At 37.7% G+C, this 23,723-nt stretch overlaps 2 protein-coding genes across 2 annotated transcripts in view; one reads left to right on the top strand and one right to left on the bottom strand.

The window, feature by feature from the left end:
- The first annotated feature begins 149 nt into the window (after nt 1-149).
- CTNS (cystinosin, lysosomal cystine transporter) lies at nt 150-16,092 on the top strand. Its single transcript, XM_072431123.1, has 11 exons — nt 150-279; nt 2,286-2,376; nt 3,060-3,171; nt 4,934-5,015; nt 6,563-6,666; nt 7,718-7,849; nt 8,608-8,707; nt 8,790-8,909; nt 9,555-9,725; nt 11,375-11,492; nt 13,162-16,092. Exons 2-11 carry the CDS (start codon nt 2,313-2,315, stop codon nt 13,290-13,292), a joined length of 1,134 nt encoding a protein of 377 aa, XP_072287224.1. The 5' UTR covers nt 150-279; nt 2,286-2,312; the 3' UTR covers nt 13,293-16,092.
- Nucleotides 16,093-16,320: 228 nt separating this feature from the next.
- The window catches only part of TAX1BP3 (Tax1 binding protein 3), a 21,371-nt gene continuing 13,968 nt past the window's right edge, over nt 16,321-23,723 (bottom strand). Inside the window, exons 2-3 of the mRNA XM_072418041.1 lie at nt 21,212-21,289; nt 16,321-20,908 (exon numbers count right to left, since the gene is read on the bottom strand). Of these exons, the coding sequence (XP_072274142.1) occupies nt 20,771-20,908; nt 21,212-21,289 (216 nt within the window). The 3' untranslated portion in view covers nt 16,321-20,770. The remainder of the gene's footprint in view (nt 20,909-21,211; nt 21,290-23,723) is intronic.

Here is a 23,723-nt window from a genome sequence, read left to right as displayed (position 1 = left end):
GGAGGAGTCTAATCTGTCACGCCCAGTGTTGCCACAACGACCAGTTACACTCACACTAATTGTTTACTTAGTGTGAACCATTTTCGGGAAGCCCAACCATAGAATTATACTGGTGTGGTCTTCACAAAAATGGCGTCTTGCTATATACACTTTATAGATATACACCTTCCCCTTACACATACCGTAGTAAACAAGGAAGAGGGTGGAGAATGTGGGGTTTGTGAGCTCTGTGGAAGTGTGTGAAAGGAGAGGCAGAAGAGGACGGGGACTCTGAGACAGGTCAGTGTGTGGACAGTACGTTACTATGGATGATAACTGACAAGTCGCCGATATCCCAGCCATGTGTATAAATCTTCTGTCTGCTCATAAGTATGATCTGTGCTGCCGCAGTGTCCATAGATTATTGGCAAAAACCCCAGCAGCTGTCCCATTTAAGGCATCCACTGCAACACCCACTGGGGGCATCAGGGGTCTGTTTAAGGACATGATGGTCTCATTTAAGTGGACCTGTCACATGATATCCTTTAGGTAGACCTGTCGCGTGACCTCCTTTCGGGTAGACCCGTCGCGTGACCTCCTTTCGGGTAGACCCGTCGCGTGACCTCCTTTCGGGTAGACCCGTCGCGTGACCTCCTTTCGGGGAGACCCGTCGCGTGACCTCCTTTCGGGGAGACCCGTCGCGTGACCTCCTTTCGGGGAGACCCGTCGCGTGACCTCCTTCGGGGAGACCTGTCGCGTGACCTCCTTCAGATAGACCTTTTACTATGATAGTCTCCATTAGGTAGACTGGTTTCCTTGTCTTCTTCTTCCTTTGTCTTGATCAAGCAACAATAATTTAATGTGAGGAAAATCCCTCCCAATTCCACTCTTACTTATCCCTGTTGACTTTACTTTCACTTTTATTTCCAATGACTTTAATCTGGACAATTAGAGAGAATGAACCTCCATACCAGGGACACAGATAGATGAAAACCTGGGAGGTATGGTTCTATCCTCTCACCACTCCAAATCTTATTACTTATACTCAAATGGAAAAAAAAAAGTTCATCCATACAGTAATATACAGACATCACATTTGGGATAAATCTGCCCACAGTTTAAAGAACCTGTCCAGGTAGAAATATGGAAGGCATCTTTATATAAATTGTTTTCAAAGGTGTAAGTTAGAGGTTGTTATCCACGTCTGTGCGTCCACTACCTTGTGTCAGAGCAAGCATGTTGCCAGTATGGTGAGAGAGAGTACCATGTCATATTAACACTTATATTTCCCCTTACTTTATAGAATCCTACAGACAAATTGCTGGCATTATAAAAGTTCTATATACGTAACTTCTTCTAGATGGAGATTTCAGTACTAGAGATGTTGAGGAGGAAATAATAGCAGGAACCGGTCAAACCACTTCACAATTCTCCAATTTCTCTTCAGCTCCCAAATGAAATGCTGCTGATGCCACCCGCTGCCAATAAAATCAGAACGGCTGTGGTCACATCAGTGACTTATTATGGGGATGAGGAAGTGGCGTATGGACTTCAACCTATAAAATAATTATGCAGAGCTGAGCATTTTGACATTTAGTGTAAAGTAAATAGGTGCCAGAGGAACTGATCAGTCAGATGTGTGTTATAAAGGATACAGAGACAGGGATAGAGTGTTGTCACCTTTTAATAGCCAGTGCTTGAATAAAGATATTCATGTCAGGAACACCTGGTATTATTTTATTAAAAGCTGCAGTTTTAGATATATTCAGCATTACTTTAGAAGTTCTATAAACAATTTAAAATATAGTTTGAAGTTGTTTTTTTGCTTTGGCTGTGCTGGCATACCACTGTTCTTTCAATGAACCCATAGATCAGTATTTCTCAGCCTTTTTAACATGAAATTACTTTCTGGTCTTCAGGGAACCCCTACTATAATTACTATATTCACAGTACGTTAGAAAGAATGCTGCTCACATTTCTGGCCTTTGGGAAGAATGTCATCCTTACCGATAGCCAAAAAGATCATTGGTAATTATTAAACAAATCTGAGAGTCACAAAATGCTGCGGGAACCCCTATTAACCTCTGGAGGAACCATGATTGACAAACCTTGCTCTAAACACAGCCTAGACTTATGTATTGCCTCTCAGTTATGCAGCATGGGAAAACAATGTTTAAATGACGAAAGGATAAATGTTAGTGGCTACTATGGAGAAATAAATCCTTTTTGATTTCATTCATTTTTTATTTTAATAAAGAGCCCAGCTGTTAAAACAAGTCTAAATAATTTCTTTATCTTTCATTCAGGTCTGATGGTCATCAAGAGCTTTGGAAATGATCCTAAAAACTCAGTGCACCATATTCACCCTATTCTTCATCAAGTTTACAGTTCTTTGTGGTAAGTGATAAAATATTACAACACTACCCTATTTATGACCATTCCAGACCTCTGCCGCAGGCCTAACCGCAATCCAAACCTCTCTCATTCAAGTGAACTTTTTGCATGCTGCTGCAGCAGATTTTGGTGAAGTTGCTTTTGGCCATTTGGTTGCACCAGGGTTGCAGCTGCATGCAAATCTTGTTACCTGGAGTGTATTTTGTGCTCCATGGTGCACAGCAGCAGTTTGTGAAATGCCAATGGCTTGGTTTCATACTGTGGGTGTGAAAGAGCTCCTATTCCAAAATATTAGGAAAGTGATAGAAGGATGCACAAAATACTTTCTTTAAATGTGGAATTAATTTGGATCCCATAGTAGCTAGTCAGGTGACCCAATGCCAAGGCTTCTGTTACTTGATCTCTGCGGTACCATGCTATCAGAGTTCAGGCAGTGCAAATAACTAGTTAACTCTTCTATTTACATGACATGCTGTTGCCACTGTATAACCACCATGGCATTCTGCATCAGCAGTTTTTTCAGACAAGATAAATGTTTTGTACACTTTTCTATATTTTGTAAATTTACAGGTCTATATTGAGCAGGGTACCAAATGTCATTGCTACTTTGATCTGGCAGGCAATGTACTCAACATTTTCATTGCTGTAAAAGACATTTCAGTATAACAGGTGATGTTACATTGCAGGTGGTGAGAATGTGGCGTCTGGAGTATGGAATAATCCTTCATTCAGAGCTTCCCTTCCAGATGTCCTTACCTTGGAAAATGGCAGCTTCAAAAATGTAACCATTACTGTAAGGTAGGTGATTCTCTTATATATTGTTATTTCAGACAGCACAGATGTTGTGATTTCTAATTGCCAGGCTTTATTTTTGCCTTTTTTATGGAACTTATTGTAACAGAACTATTCCAGATGTCTTATAACAACCAAATAGACTGAAATATTATGCACTAGAAATTGACAAGTTGAGGATAAAAGTTAATATGTAGTATAAAATGGCCATAAATTCTACTATCTAATTGAGCATTATGTCTAAAATCTGCTTAAGATTTACCTACACTGTATAATGTGAGCTCCTACTGAACCATTATTTTAGGTTTTATCCAATTAGGCAAGATTGTACAATCACTTCCAATCACTTGTAATGTAAAATGGGTACTTCTATTTACCCCTCATATCTCAGTGCTGCCGTATGAATGATTATTATTGCAGGGTTATTTTCAGGGAGGGCCGGGGGGGGGTACAGACAGTTCACACCATTGATTGACATAAATATACCCAAGTTATTTGATGGATTAGGTGAGGGGGCTGAGCTGACATCTGATGGGGAAGATCTCTTCAATGGATGATTTATTGTGTTCACCTCCACTCATAGTGTAAGTAACAGGTTTGAGTGAGCTTATTTTATGAAGACATGTATTGACTAATTCATGACTAATGTTATGTTATGTACAAATCCTTAATCCTACAACACCAAACTATGATAATTCATGTGCTGCATGGTGGCTCAGTGACTATAACTCTGGCTTTGTAGAGTCCTCGAGTTCCCCCTGTGTTTGCATGAGTTTCCTCTGGGCAAGCCAGTTTCTGCCTACATCCTAAAAACATATTAGTAGGTTATTTGGCTTCCCTAAATTGTCCGTAGACTATGGTAGCGACAATAGACTTTATGACTATTAGACATTAGATTGTGAGCTCCTGTGAAGGATAGTTAGTGACATAACAATGGCCTCTGTGAAGATGTCAGTACATATACAATATAAATACAATATTCATAGTTCAATACTTTATTCCTGATCTGAAAAATGAATAAAATGTATTATGTGACTATTTTCCAGGCAGTTGCCCTAGTGGGTATGGTCTAGACCCTTCTGTGTCTTATCACCGCCGCCATTATGTAGGTGCAGTGTAAAGCTACATACACACTTCCAATTATTATCGTCGGAAAACGAACGACGAACGTTCCTGCACGATATATATGAACGATCGTATAGCACCGATACTGCACATAGAGGTAACGACACGATCGTTCGTAGATATTGTACACACAATAGATACGATCTTTTAAGCGATAGAGGAACTATGTGCACGACAGGAAAGTGAACGGACGTTCGTTCATCACGCATGCTCTGAACATGGACGATCAACGAACGACCGTACACACGAACGATGCTCAACGATCGTCGTCCAATCAGATCCGCCGGTCCGGTCGTTCGTTTCCAGCGACTTTCCTCGTTCGTCGGCGTCGTTGGTTACTTTTTTACGAACGATTTTTTGCCCAATCGATCGTTCGTCGTTCGATTGGAACGATAAAAATTGGAAGTGTGTACGCACCTTAAGTGTAGGGGCATTGAAATGTCTTTTAGTGGCTGAATATAGAATGAGACAATAGATGAGATGATTTATCTAATACATTTCTTGTATTAAAAAGGGGGTGGGGGTTCAGTGTATAGGCTTTAAATGTATTTGGGTTGTTTAGATCCATGTTTTCGTGCTTTTGTGGAGCAGATACAATTGGCTTGCTTAGTCACTTCTTTTTGTTTTTTTTTTCCTTCTCCAGCCCAGTAAATGAGACTTTGGTATATACTTTCAACATCACCTACTCTTCTAAGAACAAAACCATTGTCCATCTTCCTGAACAAGTAAGTATTGTAAATAAAATTTACATTTTATCCCTATATAAAATACATACACCTCTTAATGGACAACTGTCACTAAAATGACATTAATTAAGAACCATGAAATTTGTAAGCATATGTAGAAACCTTTTCATAATATAGTGATCATATTGCTTCTGTTATTGTCATGTGTACAGCTCTCTTGGCTCTGTACCAACTTTAGTCATCTGACAAACACTAAGCCACAATAATTGAGCCAAGTTCACAAGTTTTACCTTACAGAGTGGGTTATATTGTAAGTGTTATAAATGTAAAAATGATCCTTGTGGAATTTGGGTGTTGTACACATGTTTAATAATTGTCATTGGAAAGGATCTTTCAGTATCCTTTCCAGCAACAAAGGACTGCATGAAAGCTGTACATACATCGCTCTACAACGCTCTATAGAGAGGGGAGGGGGGCACCCTGCTGCGCTCTCCCCCCATCACTTGTATTACGGTCATTTGTTGGTTATGAACGAAGTTGAATGAGCTCTGTACAAACGCCGGATTTCATCTGATGTGTGTATGTAGCCTAAAATGCTCATTAAGGTCTAGTAAAATATAAACAGCAAGCTTACTTACCTTATACCTATCTTCCTCGGTGACCAACAGGTTTCCTCTTCCATCTGTCCCTGGGTTGTTATAACTTTTGGTCCTGCATTTAAGACAATTACCTTGGTGCCTACAATTCTTGCTCCTAGTGGAAGAGGCTGAGGGGTTGTGGTTCTACACACGGCAAGCCTGTAGGAGCAGGCTAAACCTAAATGAGTATTTTTTTTTATCCTGGAGTTAGGCTTTAAACAATGATGAACATTTGGTTTCCTATTTGCACCCATTGGTGTTTATTTTGTGCTAAACTTGCAAATTTATATCTGGTATTTTGTCTTTTGTTTCTTTTACTGGAAGTGACCAGCAGGCTTTATTTGTCAATGCTTACTGCTTACAGCTGCACATCCAAGTAGGTCATACAGGTCCAAAGCTGTAAAGTTTGTTGATTAATTCCTGAGGCTTGAAACTCAAACCTTTATACACTGCAGTGTTGTGCATCGCTATTGTTTTTTTATGGTTCACTACAGTGCGTTTTTGCTCAGTCTTTAACAAGTGCAAAGCAGAAAGTGATGATGCATGCCTGCAATTATATCAAAATACACACAGAAACCAAGGAAAACAAACACCAGACACAATACTATAATACACCTTCTCATTCTGTATATAATATTCTAGTATGAAAAGTTTATGAAAATTATGACATTATCATCATGATGACTGAACTGTGTTTCTGCCCTATGTGTAGATTGTGGTTTATACATATTTCCTGTCACATACTGGCCAGCTTACAACCCTAACAGATTGTTTTCTAGATAGCTAGAATCAGCAGTTCTGCAAAGCAAACCCACATGGTCAAGGCGACCTGTAACTTCTCCTTCGCTAACCTCAGAATAGCCTGCCTACTACTTATATTGTACATACATAAAAATGAAATATTGTGTTAGAAATTTATTGTTATATTCTTCCTTCTGCCAATTCTAGATTGTCCTGTCGCCAAAGTCAGAGCGATCAATTTTTACTGTGGCTGCAGAAGATGTGGGACAAGTCACAGCCTATTTGTACAGCAATAATTCTCACACTGCTGGGTTCGTTCACAAGATTATTATTACATAAAAAAAATTTCATGTTTATGTTGAGAGTGATAATGTTGTCATCATGTGAAACTGGAGCACTGTTTCTGGTTCTGCTTTCATAAGTTAAACCTAAATATATATATATAAAATAAAGCAGTTGATGCTTTGGGCCTGATTTATTAAAGCTCTCCAAGGCTGGAGGGGATACACTTTCATCAGTGAAGCTGGGTGATCCAGCAAACCTGGAATGGATTTGGTCCACGATTGAAAACATTTGCTGACAAATAGCAAATGACTTTTAAGAAATCCATTCCAGGTTTGTTGGATCACCCAGCTTTACCGATGAATGTGTATCCTCTCCAGCCTTAGAGAGTTTTAATAAATCAGGTCCTTTGTGTAGAATATTACAGCCATACTAGACAGCTGACAGCTTCCCAGGCAACTGTCTTTTGGGTTCAGGGTAGGGGTGGGGAATTCTGGACAGGACACCTTACTGCATCTTATTCAAGACTTTACCTGTTTCTCCATTATGTGAAATTATAAACTATTCCAGAGGCCCCCGAAGTTTTGGGATTCTGTCCTGCTAGTTCCTGAAATGTATCTCTTTATCATTCACCCATCAAGAAGAGAATGGAGATCATTATATTGTTATGTATTGACAGTCATGTTCCCTGTGTTGTAATAAACTGATAAAACTAATTGTAAAGAATAGCACTTGGGTTCTCTTTTTTTTTACACAAATCTAGGAGCTGAGCTTCTTCCCTCATCTTTGTGTTTCCATTGCTAGGTACAGTTCAAATAAAATTCATAAGTTAGAGAAAACACTCTGTGCTGGTCTTCTGTTTGGCTTCAGGCAAACCAGAATATTTATAGTAGCATAAAAAGAGAGATGAATTAGTTGGCCCAGAGCTCTGGGGAAGGTGAAAGAGCCCAGGTCTAATATAAGCCCTATTAATATTCTGCCTTTTTCAGCATAGAAATTCTTTGTATGAAACACAAAATATAGTATTAGGTTAATGATAGACTTTATAAAAACTATTCTAAGAAATCTCTTTGATTGCAGGCCAAGAATCCGGTTCCTGGTGATTCACAGCCTCGCTGTGGAGGTATTGGAGCAGATCATTGGCTGGATTTATTTCTTAGCCTGGTCTGTGTCCTTCTACCCTCAGGTTTTTGAAAATTGGAGGAGAAAAAGGTAATGAAAAACAAATCCAGACAACATCTAACTAAACTGCCAAACTACTGTTGGAAATTAAATTTCTTATGTTTGAAGCTCATTTCCAGACTCCTACACTCCCTCTATTCCACACGCCCTTCATATCCTACAACTAATCATCCTAATACAAAAACCTAAATTTACTTATCCCTCACCTAAATCCATAGTCATGTGATGCTCAAGTCCAGTGTCTTTCCCCAGGAGGTAGGGTTCTTCTTCAGGTGTCCTATTTAATACCTGTATGATAGGGACATTTCCTGTTGAATATTAGGCAGTCAGAATCCACAGCAGTGATGTCTCAGATAGGAGACTGTATGAAAATGGCAATCACAACAAGTACCTATACAGCGCTGGATTAGAGATCCACAAAACCCAGTGAGTGATGGCACTGGGAGAAATGGCACCAGTGAGTGCTCCTGGTGGTAAACTTAGGTTGTATACAGCGAAAAAAAAAATATGTAGATTTTGCTAATGAAGTGGGTGAAAGGTGAGGTAATATTTACCAGGAGATGAGCTTTAAATAGCTTGTGTTTCACTTTATTTTGTAGGAGGATTTTTTTGTGTTCTAACCTTTTAAAGAAACCATGTGCCAACTTTTTTCAAACATTCAAAAGTGCGAAAAGTGTTCTACAATATATGAGGTTTAAGAGAACAATGTCTAAGCGACCTTAGCATTTGAAGCTGATTACAGTATAAAAGATATTATATTAACATTTATTATCTCATTGCTGTTGCAGTGTTGTGGGCCTGAGCTTTGACTTCCTGGCCTTAAATCTCACTGGCTTCATAGCGTATAGTGTTTTCAATGTTGGCCTCTTCTGGATTCCATATATCAGGGTAACTTCTATTTTTTGTGTTATGAACAGTATCTTGCATAGTGTATTATGTATTAATAAAAGTGTTTTACAATCTCTTCTAGGAACAATTTTTACAAGTCTACCCCAACGGTGTGATCCCAGTTGATGCCAATGATGTGTTTTTTAGCCTCCATGCAGTGCTGCTAACACTTATTACTATTATTCAATGCTGTATTTATGAGGTGAGCACCTTTAAAATTTGGCTTACCTGTTATTGAAAAGCCATTATAGGTAAACCTTCTCAGCTATAGCAAGGTAGATATGTAATGAATTTCTCTAATTCAGCATTTATCAGAGTCTCAGAAGTTGGAGTTTGTATTAGCGTCTCTCTATCTTCATACCATGAAAGAATAACATATAGTATGTTGGGTATGGGCAGCATTGTGGCTCAGAGGTAAGTGCACTGGCCTTTGTAGCGCTAGGTCCCAGCTTTGAATCTCGGCCAGGACACTATCTCCATGGAGTTTGCAGGTTCTCCCCGTGTTTGCGTGGGTTTCCTCCGGGTACTCCTGTTTCCTCCAACATTCCAAAAACATGCAGTTAAGTTAATTGGCTACCCCGCAAATTTGACCTTAGACAGTAATAAAGTCATATATGAGTACAGTAGGGATATTAGATAGGGAGCCCCTTTAAGGGACAGCTAGTGACATGACTATGAACTTTGTACAGTGCTGCATAATATGATGGTGCCTTATAAATACTGTGTAATTATTATAATGTTCATTAGTTCCTATATTCAAACATCATACATTCCTAAGAATAATATGTTTAACATTTTTTCCTTGTTTCCATATACAAAAAATCATGCGTTTGATTTTCTTCTTTAGAGGGGTGAACAAAGGGTTTCCAAAGTGTCCATCGGCCTTCTTTTCATTGCCTGGCTGTTTGCCTTCTCCATGTTGTTTGTGGCAGTGGCTGGAAGGATGACCTGGCTTCAGTTCCTCTTCTGCTTCTCCTACATAAAACTAGCCATTACTCTGATGAAATACTTCCCACAGGTAACTTGTCTCAAGTAACGGATGGTAATCTTTATAAATAATATTAAGTACTGGAAAGATGGAGATGCAGTGTGTTATTACATTCATCATTATATGCTGTCGTTGTCTGGGTTGTGTCTAAGAGGTGGGTGGAAACTACTGACCCTTAAATGTCATTATAATATATTATGCCTACCCCTGAGTAGCGTATGGAAAATAAAGACAAGAATGAAAGCTGAGGTTTGAAGTCAAACAAAATGTGTAATATTTATAGGTAAGTTATATTATAAATTATGTAGCATACATACAATACAAAGAATTAAAATCAGTTTAGGATTAAGCACAACAATCATGTGGTTTCCTTTTGTAGAAGAAAAGTTTGTAGGGGAGCTAAGCAAGGGTTTTGGCAAAAGTGTACAAACAACAAAGCTCTTTATCTTTAATCTTATTTTAACAAACTTTATTGCAGAGTTTTTCCTTATTGGCATGTTTCATCATGTCCTTTGCTGATTCCTAAATGGGAGGGTCTGGGGGGTCCAATATGGTATTGTGCAACAACCATAGCAATAAAGGGACCATGCTGTTAAATCATTGATTTCAACAAAAATCTTTTCCAATTTAACATGTTTTTTTTTTTAACTTAACTTTTTTTCATTATTTCAATATGTTTTCATTTTTCACCTCTGTTGTGATACTATAATGTTACCACTTTGTCTTTCTTCAGCTGATACATGAAAGGTTATGTAGAGAATTGCAGGGTGTAGTAAATGAGCTGGGCCAGCACAGAGTAATTGCACACATCCAGAAAAAGGGTTATGATGTACAAAGAGGGGTATGGCTGTGCCAGCGAATTGACTCTCCTGGAGTAATCAGCTTTTCTAGCAAGTTCAAAAGCAAATTGCAAAAAAAAAAAAAATTTGCCATAAATATAATCCATAAATAAAGATTGTGAATCTTCTAGATCTATGTGTTTCAATGGCAGTATTTATTTCCCACCAGGAAATGTTTGAGGGAACTTCAGATTACCTGTTTTACGATTATAAAATATATATCTCTGTCTTCCATGTTAACATATTTAGGGCCCCTGTGAGATAAAGCAATATTTGTAATATTTTTACCCAGAACACTTGGCTTGAGTTCTTCTATTGTAAGAGCGTTTTCTAATTTTAAATATTTTTTGTTATTTGAAATAAACATGGGACTACTTATGTGTAGCGTCCTGTTGTGTCTTTGATATTTTAAGACATTTTAGGTAGTAAAGATAATTCTATACTTTTGTGCTTGGGTTAAATGTAAAGCCCATTCCTGGAAAGATCACAAGAGTAGGGAAGGAAAAAAGCCTTGTCAGGTTTTTTTTGTTGTCATCATGAAAATGTTGGGGAACCTCACATATAAGCACATATACATTTTGTTAAATAAATGGTAAGGGTCAGAACCTCTGTCGGGTTGTGATTACTTTCTGTTTCTTTCTGTCTCAGTGACTCTCTTTTCTTATCCTGCGGTGAATTCTTTATTCTCAAACAGAAATTAAAAATTGGCAAAAGTAGTTACCCTTTTCAGATCTATCCCTAACTCTAAGCTCTTTTTAACGGATGAACATGTAAAGATTGGCTCATGTGATTGAGTTTATGACAAGTTACATTATAAAACATAGCTGTTTTTTATCTCAGGCATACATGAACTTTCGCCGGAAAAGTACAGAGGGATGGAGCATTGGAAATGTGCTGCTTGATTTCACAGGTGGCAGCTTCAGCATCCTCCAGATGTTCTTGCAGTCTTACAATAATGGTATGTATTGCTATGTATTGCTATGTATATGTACAGATGTCAGCACTGCTTTGCAGCATGGAGCACCAGACATCACTGTGCCTCTATCATGATTTGGTTGGACATTTTATCTTCACTGATTGTTGTGCATTGTTAAATCAACAATCTTTGGTCAGTTAAGATGCTGACATATCAGTAATGGTTGGTGGTGGAAAGACAAAGAGTGATTCACCCCTTATGTGAGTTATGTAATCCGGCTCTTCTCCATAGTCTGTTGTAAAGCACTGTGCAAACTTTCATGTCCTTACACAAATGTTCATGATTGCCCTGGGAAAAATTCTAATGTCCGTACAGTGGTCATCTGATGTCATTTAGTGACTTGCTACTCTGAATTACTAAACAACCAACAAAAATGACTGCTGATGCTTCCAGATAGTTTTTCTTTTTGCCCTCTTATAGGGCAGAACAGTGCTGTTTGTACAGTATTCATTTCATGGTCACTGGAGATGATCACTAAGGATTGTTTCCAGTGACTATTACTGAGTATTTTTATGGGGCTTTATACATGTTTACAGGAACACAAATGCATTTGGTCCCAGTATGGATATAACCTAGAAGTGTCTGGTAATTTCTATTGCTGTCATTGTAGTTCTCAGTGCAGTTGTCAGGTTTTTACTAACAGAAACAGGAGGGAGATCAGCATTAGCAGCATGCACTAAATAGCCACAAAGTCAGGGATAAGTGGAGTGTGAAAGCAGCAAAGAAGAGTGAATCTCGCACACAGTGCTTAAATATATAGCAACAGCAAGTAAGTACACTATATGCAATATGCTAAATTATCAGGAACAGAACTAGTTACGAGTTAGGGCTAGGATACAAGAAGCAAGTGGCCAGAGCACCAACAAGGTTCAAATACAGGTACAAGGCTAAGACAGTGTGATACCTGTGCAGCCAGAAAATATACACCTAATAATGAGGTACAAGGGTTGCGTGGGTGCAGCAAGCCCCTGCTGGTTGTTGGTGCAAGTACATGAAGGTCAAATTGAAACAGAGTGCCACCAGCAGGCAACATAAGGAGCTGCAGGTTTCCTGACAGCCGTGGCGAATGTTGAGAGCCTTCAAACAAGAAATCCAGGTTATTCGAAACATACAAAATCCAGCACATGTGAGGTTTAATCTTATAACCTTTAACAGTTACTTTCCATATCCACATTATAACAGTTATAAGGCTCTAAATGATGATCATTAGGGCAATAACATGTTCAATAAATTGTACCTATAACTACAACACTGGCTGGTTAGCTATAGGAGTGCCACTATAAGGTGTTATTTCGGCATGACTTTTGTCCAGAGCCTGCAACGTATATACAGCCAGCTGACTGGTATGTTAGATGGGACATTTAATTGCAACAATCCTCTTTATGAAAAAGAGTACGAAACAATTGTTTTCTATGGGATCACCAACTCACCAATTTTACAGCAATTTGTAGCTCCACTGCTTAGTGAATTTGTCTTTTTTTTTTTTTTTTTTTTTTGTAAATGACAAGATACCCATTTGAAAACTATTCGTTTGATAAGGTAAAATAATGAGGACTAAATGTCGACTGAGATACTATACACCATCTTTTGCTGTAACATTTTATATACATTAGAGACTTTTTGACATTTTCTTTTTTTTTTCTTTCAACAGATGAATGGAAGTTAATATTTGGTGACCCCACAAAATTTGGCCTGGGAGTCTTCTCTATTATATTTGACATCGTATTTATCACCCAACACTATTGCTTGTACCGCAAAAATCAAGGCTATCAAAATGTTTGACCAAATTTAAATGTTCGATCAAATTCCAAAGCACTTTTTATTAAGTATAGATCAATTTTTATTTTCTCTTTTTTTTTTATAAATGAGAAATTTTTCATGCCGAGTTGTGCCTTAACTTGTTGGTGCTCGCTGCTGGTCTGTGAACCAGTGACAGTCTGCTGACTGTGAGCTACCAGGCAGAGATCAAAATCATTGACAAATATTATTCATATATTTTTTTATATCATTTTAGACACAAATGGCCTAACTTCTTTTATCTGCTATAAACACATTTGTGGCTTAAATAGATTGGGTTTACTATAACCACTTTGTAAGCACACTACACAGAGAGCTTGATTTACTAAAAAAGGGACAAAATTAATATTTACTATTCAAGGTAATGGAAATACTGTGATTTGATTGATTACTCAATCCTGTACAAGTGTGATTGGGTGAAGGAAGTAAACACAGCTCCATCCTATTAGCTATTATTATATTTACAAAGTTGCAGCATTTGCTTTGTGAAGTGAACATTTTCTACTTCTTTAGTAAGTCATCCCCATAGTGTGCTGGTCAAATTGCTAGGCATGCTGAGTGAATTTTGAAAGCTTTGGTAATGCATAGGAATTACATTTAGAGCGAAGATAGAGTTCAGTGTTCTGTAAGTGTTCATCCGGCCTGAGGACCATAGAATATGGGATAACGGGGCTCTGCATGCCCCAAGGAACCCCTTGCTGATTGTTTTTTTTCTTAATTGATTGGAGTGTTCACATGATTACCTACCTGACACACAGAAGTGTCGGAAAGATATTCATAGTTTAACTCATTTGGGAACAAAATACCAAGTTTACAGATAATGCATTTTTGGTGAAGGAATATAGAAAGCTCTACTTTATAAAGAAAAAAGAGCCATTGCTGTACAGATGTTAAAAGACCACAGTTACAGTATGGTAGTATCTAATCCTCTGGCCAGTATAATATCCACAAGTATAAAGCTTGTCTGTGTATTAAATCATTTTTAGGCACAGATTTTGTGAGGAAGGCATTGCTAAAGTTCAGAACCATAGCATGAATTCATTATATAACAGTATATCACTCTTGAATTTATAGCCAGCTTGTCTAACTAGTGACTGAATGCTAAAGGGATCTATCTGTTCATCATTAGAAGAACTTAAAGATATACCTCTAATGGGAGGCACTACAAGGAGACTGCTGCACATAACTCACTGCAAGACTGTAGCTTCTCCTCCTTCTCCCTTGTCTGAAACAGCTGCAGGCCATAGTCTGATATTAGCTCCACATCAATATGTATGAACTCCCCTCATATCTAAGATTGCAAACGCACTTGGCAAGTTGTATTTTATTGTGAGAAAAACAGAAAGTGCCAGATGCCCAGATTGTAATCAAGTCACATTGGACATATGGAATTCTTCCTGGAATTATTTTTTTGCCTTCTATTCATCATATAATGAAAAAGTACAGTACACTATCCCAACCTTAGTTGTCCCTTTTTTGGGGGGCAATATATTATTGTAATATGCAGTGTATGTTTTCTCCTAAATTACAGCTCTGTGGGGATCTTTGCATCTCAGGCATGTGCCGGAGCCTTTTCGCTCAAAAAGCAAAATTGGCCAATCTCACGCATGCGCAGGGAGAACGGCAAATTTTTTTCATCTTACCTTACCTAATTGATCTCAAGCCTGGGTCGGGTGACGTAGAATGAAGAACCAGAAAGAAGAGCAGAAGATGGCGGTGCCCTGAACGCTGAATGTTGGGACGACGTGGGACCTAATGCAGGACACCCCCGGAGCAATCGGACTGCCCTGAGGGATTGACTGTTTTTTTTTTTTTTGCCATTTTCAGTTTAGTTTTTTTTTTTTTGTGGTTCTGTGGTTACATTTATTCATTTCTCTACTCTGTTTCTATGTTCATTACCAATGCAAATTATGGTCACAAGAATATGGATACAACGGCACCACCTAAACTAAACATTAAAAAAAATAGGGTAAATATAGTCAGAGGCTGCAGAGAATGCCCACTGCTGTGGAAGCAGATTAGAAAGCTGTAGCTTGGAATAGCAGTGATTCTTCTAGAACCTGCTGCCTGGACCTAGAATATGCAAAAGTCAAACATATCAAGACATTAAAAAAAAAGTGTGTTTTTTCGTATCCCCATTTTATTTTTAATCAAAGATAAATTATCCCTTTATTGGGACCTTGTTAGAAAATATGGACACAAAACTAGTGCCGAGACATCTTTGGATTAGAGATGCTCATAAAATACTCACTTAGAAGGCTGGGGTAGAATTAGCCTGCTCAGATTTAAAGTGAAATGAATATTTTGTTACAGGTAAAAGAATGCAAAGGACTTTCCGATTGCATTTAAGAACTGTTATTCCAAAAACAAAAATACCTCTGTAAAATTTGCACATTTTTTTAAACTGCCAAATATTTCTATTTTGTTTTGGGTGGAGAGAACAAGATATGTATAAAATATTTGCCCTGCAAAGACTGTTTGTGCTGTTGAATGGAGAAGAAATGACAAGGTTTATATTGCCGAATCTACAAGGAGCAGGGCATCTATGGAAATATAATCGCACACAAAGGCTTCTCAATTATCCAATACCCAAAAGAAGATGTGCAGTTTGGGTTTAAGGACTGCTTTAAGACTTGACAAGTGCTTTAATATGTACCATACCAAAGTGTATGCTTGTGCTTAAAAAATTATTGAAATTGCCTGGAATACTTAGCAGATATCTGCTAAAATAATGTTTATGAAAATTAAAAGGTTGCATTTCTAATGTGTCACATGATTACACAAATATGGTCTCGTGTCATTGAAGTGAAGAACAAAGGCTGAATATTTTGTAAATTTAAAGTACTGAAACAGAAGCGTCTTCACCTAGTAGTAGTGCTTGAAACATATTGAATATAAAACAGGTAAAAGCTCATCTGTTTCATATTAAATATTCAGGGGTTGGAACTATTTCTCTCTGGATAGAAGACGCTAGAAAGGTGTGCTGAAAATAAAGAAAGACCAGGAAACCAAAGCTTGTAAAATCCAGTTCCTTTTAATTTTAGTGTACACACAATAAAAAAAACTGAACATATGCCATAATTCCTTGTCATTTTGGCACAGATAAGTCAGCTAGTGAACAGTGCAATATTAGTATTGTCAGGGTCTATGGGTTAATACATCATTCCATCACGGATGAAGAAGTGGCCTACAACTGTAGAGTAGTGATACAAGTAAACCAGAAGTAAAGTAAATGCAGTCAGAAAAACAAAAGTATAGTAAAAAGTTATACTAAAACATGGTGAGTTATAAGTAATAGAAGAAGATAGAGAGGTGCTGCCTGTAGCAGATATGTTGCCCAAGGATCAATGGTATTCCGGGCCAATACAATTAATTATCAATCAGGTAGGTCCTTACACTACTTGTTAATCCAAAGGAGTGTGTACAATGACATGTATAAGCCCATCGTCTGTATATTCACATGCATACGGCTAGTTATACACCACTCACTAGTAAATGGAAGAAGCCATGGACAATTTATATGAAATTATACAAGGCACTACAACAAAGTCCTTTACTTTTTATCAGAGTGTGTATTCCGCTTCTGCACATAAAAACTGCATTACTATGCACTACTGTGGTGTAAGCCTAAATAATAAAAGAATGTAAGCAAAGGATTTTACCCAGTATCGAACATAACATGGAGAAAATAAATATTCTCATCACCTACACAATGCAGACAAGTTATGGGACACATACCTGTACATAATTGTAATGAATTAGCACCACCCAGGGCAAAAATTACAGTAGTTAAAATATCAGTTTTGGTAAAAATCACATAATCTAAATGTAAAGTCGGGGGTGTTGGGCACGATGTGTTAAGGCAGCCCATTCATTTTAAAAAATCTTTGTACCTCAATGCATGAAAACAAAGGCAAATGACAGTGAATAAATGCACACATGACTGAATGAGCCTTAAAGGTTCAACAAAATGTGGAGTACATAGCTTTTTGTAAGGAATGCCCCGTGATTTCTCATCTGGATGCTCCCTGCTGTTGAATTTAGCAATTTTTTTTTTTTTTTTTTTTTTTTTTTTACCTAAAGGAAAAAATTATATAAGCTGCATCTTTGTGAATGTAGAACGTGAGCCATTCTACAGCTTGGTAACTAAGAAACATTGGTACATTTGTATTTGGTTTTCTTAAAGTGTATACAGATCTTTGGATATTAAAGCACACAAATAACACATCTAAAAAGGAAGACAAATTCTTGCTTTTCTTATATTAGTGGTTAAACCTCTTTAAAAAAAAAAAAAAAAAAAACTTTGAGCCAGATGGCTGCATCATAAGAAATGTATGCAAATAGCAATCCATACAACAAACAAAACTGAAAGACACCAAGCCATATTTATCTAATCGGATCCAATAGAAAAACTTAAACTGGCCATACGCGGGTCAATATTTTTAATAGATTATAGGTTAGATTTGATAAAAACCACTGAATAGGGCACTCCTGAATATTTGGTATAGGAGAGGTGAGTGACAGCTCAACAGGTCATAAAAACAAACAAAAAAAAAGCCTTATTCATTACTGGTATTTTCATTGGTTACAACGTGTGGTGTGACCTAACTATGGTACACAAACCGGTGCTTTTACTGGCTGGTGGTTGTCAGGGGCAGTTCCACCAGCCAATAGAACACTGACTGATGTGTACTATAACTAGAGATTACAGCTCGGAGTTTTAACTAGTTACAGAACAAAGTATTAATTGCACGTTTGAATTGATTCTGCAGTTTACTTGATCAATAATAAAAAAAAAAAAAAAAGTAGTTTATAAACTTTTGACCTAACTGAATTTAGGATAAGTGGTTCTTTGTTCCTAGACTATGCAGAAATCAACTAGTGTATGGTCAGATTTACTGCATTATAGACATACAGTTCAGGAAGTCCTCACCAATCATGTGTTATCAAGCAAGTAAACAGCTTCTATATAAACTAAGGCTAGGTACACACGTGCAATGGTTCTCGTCTGATAATGAATGAGAATCTCTAGTGTGTGTGTAGTGCTCGTCGTCCGAACGACCATCCTGGCGGATCAGCGGAAGAATGGACGATGTACGATCGTAATGCAAGTTGAGGGGAGAGAGCTCAGCGGGCTGTAGCTCTGTTCATTTCCCCCCTCCCCTCTCAATAGAGCAGAAGGGTGCTGTATGTACAGCACTCGTTCATGCATCGTGCAGTCCTTTGTGGTTGGAAAGGATTGTAAAAGATCCTTTCCAATGACATTTATTGCACATGTGTACGTATCCAAAGCCATCATGCTGCACCACAAGTTACTATAAATGACCATATTCCCTATGCTCATACCTGCATAGAGAGTAATCCTAGAGAGCTCCTGAGGGCCTATTCATATACACTTAGGGCTCTCTTTATAAAACAGTGAATCTAACATTCCCTTGGTGAGAATTACTTCTTTTGAAACATAGACCTGGAAAAATTCACAAGGGTTCTATTTAATCCTAGCAAGATGCCAAAACAACAACATTGTTACATATAGCCCTCCCGCAGCACAATTCGACAAGGCACTTTGTTTTTCACTAATGGAAGCACATTTTATCGACTGTAATTGATCCAAATTATGGTAATATTAAAGCAGAATAAATGATAAAATCAACACCAGCAGTGCATGAGCTGGAAGGCAGGCAATCATGAAAACAGAAGACAACCTCTGACTAGTTAGAGGAATATTTGCAGACACATAACACGATTGTCAGCCCCCTAGACCAGAACCCCTAGAAGGTTCCCAGATCCATAGTAAAGTATCTTGCTGCTATTCCCTTTAATACAATAAGCTGTGAGGGGCCTTTGTGTGAACTCTAAGGAAACCTATCATGCATAAGTAAAAAGCACCCTATAAAGCATCTATAAAAGTGTTAGGGTTTTTTGTTTCTAAAAGCAACTGCATGTTTTAATATTAGTACCTCGTGTAAAAAAAAATATATATATATCTTTGGTATATACATACAGTTTATTAAAGTCCCTTCTAATGCTAGTGGTCATGACATTGCAGAACTAATGCATTCCTCACAGCTCAGCCTATATTATCCAGTTATCTATAATGTTTGGTACATAAGGCACATAGTCAGAGCCCAAAGATCCGTGCTTTGAAATATAAAACCACACTAACAACCTTTCTTATGGGCTCCACCACAAGTGGCATAACCAGAATGTATATTTAGTGGTCTATTAGTAAATTACAATAACGGTTTTGTCTTTAAAAAAATTGACGATAGGGTCCAGGTACAAGTGTGAATCTCTCACAGCTTCACATGAAAATAATGCAAATTCAAAAAGATTGGTCTTAGGTGGATCTGCAGGTGGTCTGCTTTTTCCTGGGTAAATATAGGCCACAAGCAGTAGACTATTCTGGAAGATGGAAATCTGCTAATTTAAAAAGAATCTAAAAATGTAGTGAAGAAATATTTTAGGAAAACATTTTTAAAATAAAAGGTTACCCTATGTAGGATCAACCACCTCTAAAAACAAACTTATTTCAGTTCTTAATAAATGTCAGCAGGGAAGCATGGGAGCAAAGGGAAGTTGAAATACACAACAAGCACAGCTAAGGAGAATTAGTGATCAGGACAGGTTTTCTAATCTACCAGATCAACTGCTTCCAAAAATAAAAGATCAATGAGTTGTATATATTTGTCAGAACAGATCATCCCAGTAGCCAATTTCTCCTCCTTCCACAGATTTCACCTACACAAATATTAGCAGTACAGTCCCAATGGACACAGAATGCCAACTGGTCCATCCACCAAATACTGAAGTATGAAGTTTGACAAGACAAGACATTCTAATAAAGAACTTTAAAATAACTAAAATTATGTTAGGAATTTTTGACATTCACCAATTTAATGAGAGACAAAGTTCCTGAACTGATGTTTATAACAATGCCAACCAGAAACATCCCTGAATGAGGCTACTTCTGGTTCCACATATCCTGCAAGAACTACCATGATCATAATCATCAGCAGAAACACTGAAAGTCCAAGCAACATTCTGGGGCTTTACCAGTCTGAATTACCATGTGGAATTTGAGCTTTGGTGCTACGAACTAAATCCAAATGTAGATAAGAAAACCTGAAAGCGACAACCCATTTACCACAACAATTTTTTTACAATCTTGTTTTTCTATATTACATTTAGTGTACTTGTAAAATACATACACGGGGAATATATTGGAAGTGTGTGTTCAGAATAGTAGGGGGGGTGCATCATCACCTTAACTACTAAACTGAGGAGTTAAAATATAATTTAGCCACAGGTAACTGTTAACAAAAATTTTTGACACATGATTCCATCATGAAAGTTGGCTGATGGGGATGAGCAGTGGATGAAAATTGTGTTGTATCTGATGATCCTTCAACTAAACCTGTTTTCTAATAGAGGCTAAACTGCTGGATGGAGTGAGCACATATCTATTGTCTCATGGACTGCCTGACTGCCTCCTGCAAAGATTTCCTGGTCACCAGGAGCCGAACAACTTCTTCGTTCCTTTTGGTGAGGCGTTTTCTAGCTTGGTCGTGTGTCACCATGGTCATATCCCATCCATTCACCTGGAAATAAACAGTAAATAAGGAGTCAACAAATAAAGTTTGAAAAAGAGGATGGAACTGCATTTTGGTTAATGAAACATTTCACAGACACTGACAGATTGGACACAATACATGTTTTTACAGAATGATTACCCTGTGCATAACAGTTTAGGTAAAAATATTATTTCGGGAATTCTTCTCTGCAATGACCTCCCTTCATCTTCATACATTTACTTGAATGATATAGACATTAGACTGTAATCTCTGCAGGAAGGTCAAAGTTGAGAAAAAAAAAATGAATATGTAATATTAATGGTTATGTACCTGCATTATCTTGTCTCCAGCCTGAAGGCCCGCTATCTCTGCAGGTCCTCCCTCAGAAACCCTTGTTACATAGATACCCTGCAAATACAAGCAATTAAAAATTAATTTTACACATTATGCAAAAAGGATGGAGTCAAAATTAAACCTTACATCTCACCCAAAGTCAGCAATTTTTTAAAAAGCCATACGTATCTTCAACAGATATCAATGCATATTTCACTATAAACTGCATAATTGAGATAACATCACCATGAATGAAATGGATATGTTGTACATTTTCATTTACAATTTTTTCTTTGCAAAGTTACGGGTAGACGCCGGAGATAAGTACAATCTTGAAGTCCTAAATATCTTTCCACAAACACTGACTAAATGCCTGTAAGTGAATGTTTATAGTTAAGCAAATGGGATAGAAATGGGGAAAATAAAAAGGAAAGCTCTTCCTGCTCTTAGCTCTGATGACATCACCAATATAATCCAGAGATGAGAAGCAGAGGGTGGGATATGATTCCCATGGTGTCAATGTCCTGACTGGCACCTATGAAGTGAGAAGGGCGTAGGGGGTGTCTAGGTTCTGGTATATATCCTAAGTCAGTAAGTACATGCTAAAGGACTTTTGTTATATATTTAACTTTATTTATTAAACTTTGGCCTTGTGTTGATGGCATCAGTGAGAAATTCGTTTTGAGATGCTGCCCAGATCATTTAGAAATCACTTGACTTGCAGCTATTTTCAAATTGTTTTTTTATTGCTCCATTGAACAAAAAAAAAATGAAATGCACAATATTACTTGAAAAGAACATTTTCAGACAGTACAGTATAATAAAAAAAAAAAACACACACACACACACACACACACACGTTATCTTTCAAATCCCAAAAACTATTGTGTGGGGATTTTTACGGTGCACAGCAATCATTACATAAACAAACCAATAAAAAAAAAAGCATATAACCATTTATTTTTAAATTACTGAAGGTTTTCATTCTATCCAAATAGAATTTGAGGTCATTTAACAATAAATGCTTTTATTGGCAGATTCTTGTCCGATATCGGCCCTGAGCTGATTATTGGACGGGAACCATTGCACGTGTGTACTCGTGCTCGTCTGATAATCGCCTCAGAGCTGATATCGGACGAGAATCTGACATGTGTACAGCGCTCGTCGTCTGGATGACTGTCCTGGCAGATACACGGATGAGGTACAATCGTAATGAAAGTGAAGGGGAGAGGCCACAACAGGGTGCCGCTCCGTTGTTCGCCCCCTCCCCTCTCTCCATAAAGCAGAACAGCACTGTAGGTACAGCTCTCGTTCAGGCATTGTGCAGTCGTTTGTCATTGGAAAGGATCTTTCATGATCCTTTCCAATGACAATTATTGCATGTGTGTACCCAGCCTTAGGAGACTGGACACAGTTTAGGTTTACCAAAACATATAAGTAGGACATAATTCCTAGCTGGATATACACCTTGCAAGCATTGGTGAATCTGTGTTGCAATCCATTTGAAATGGAACCACAAACACACTAAAGTAGCACAACTGCACTGCAGATTACAGTAACACTACAGCAAGTTATGTCACTAAAAGAATCCTGGTCTGGTGAGAGTGCTTACAAGCCAAATAAAAATAAATGGGCTGCTTTAAAAAGAAAGAGAAAAGTGTTCCCCAACACCGGGTTTCATGAATGTTACAGATTTTAAAATATTGAACAATTAAACATTACAATAACTTGTTAAAGCGTATTTAAAACTTTATTAAGGTTTAGATTTATTTACCTAACAATATTATCCAAATATGGATCCACAAGCAAGTCTACTACAAACAGCAGAAATAAAAGACGCCCCTGGTCTCCAGGGAAATCCTTAATGTCTACAAACATTCTGGGACAAAATTGTTCTTTGTCCCTACTGACTCAGGATCATAAAATTAGCAGAAAATGGTCCTTTAGACTCAATGGAGGACAGCCTGTGTGCAAGAATCTTCAGAATGATTGCCCACTGTCCGATGTCTGCCAAAAGAGAAAATCAGTATAGTCCGCAAACCGATGAAGGTCTCTGATCGGTCAGGGAATGCTGAGATTTCTAGTTCACCAAAAGCCAAAGAGCCACAGGCTATTAAAAAAAACACTAAATAGTCAAGCTGTCTGCCAAAGATTCCACAAAATAATGAGCTTTACAGGGAAAACAAAAGGGTTTTCTTCAGGCCAGACAGATAGCTCAGAATTAACAATGGGTGATAAGAGATTTACAACTCCTTGTTGTGATCTCTGAACCCCGCAAGAATGTTGTCCAACTATATCCGGCACATGCTGTGAAAGACCCATTCCCAGGCTTTTTCCCTAAATATATTGGAAAATCTGTGTACACATCAACCTCAAAGCTTACATTTTATTCTTTTAGGTTTTCATTTAGCATTTTGGTATTCTGTGTTTAATTTTCACAATGTTTGTAACAACTTTGCTTCTGAAAACCTGGGTCTTTACACAATTACAATGTATATCATAAAGGGTG

The sequence above is a fragment of the Pyxicephalus adspersus genome, chromosome 1 (genome assembly GCF_032062135.1).
Source record: "Pyxicephalus adspersus chromosome 1, UCB_Pads_2.0, whole genome shotgun sequence".
Classification (NCBI taxonomy): domain Eukaryota; kingdom Metazoa; phylum Chordata; class Amphibia; order Anura; family Pyxicephalidae; genus Pyxicephalus; species Pyxicephalus adspersus.
Note: the sequence above shows the minus strand (reverse complement) of the source record. Positions and strands in the feature narration are given on the sequence as shown.

Coding starts and splice junctions, on each gene's coding strand:
- CTNS (XM_072431123.1), top strand. CDS start 2,313: ATGATCCTAAAAACTCAGTGCACCATATTCACCCTATTCTTCATCAAG. Junction 2,377..3,059: donor CAAGTTTACAGTTCTTTGTG/GTAAGTGATAAA, acceptor GTTACATTGCAG/GTGGTGAGAATGTGGCGTCT. Junction 3,172..4,933: donor AATGTAACCATTACTGTAAG/GTAGGTGATTCT, acceptor TTCCTTCTCCAG/CCCAGTAAATGAGACTTTGG.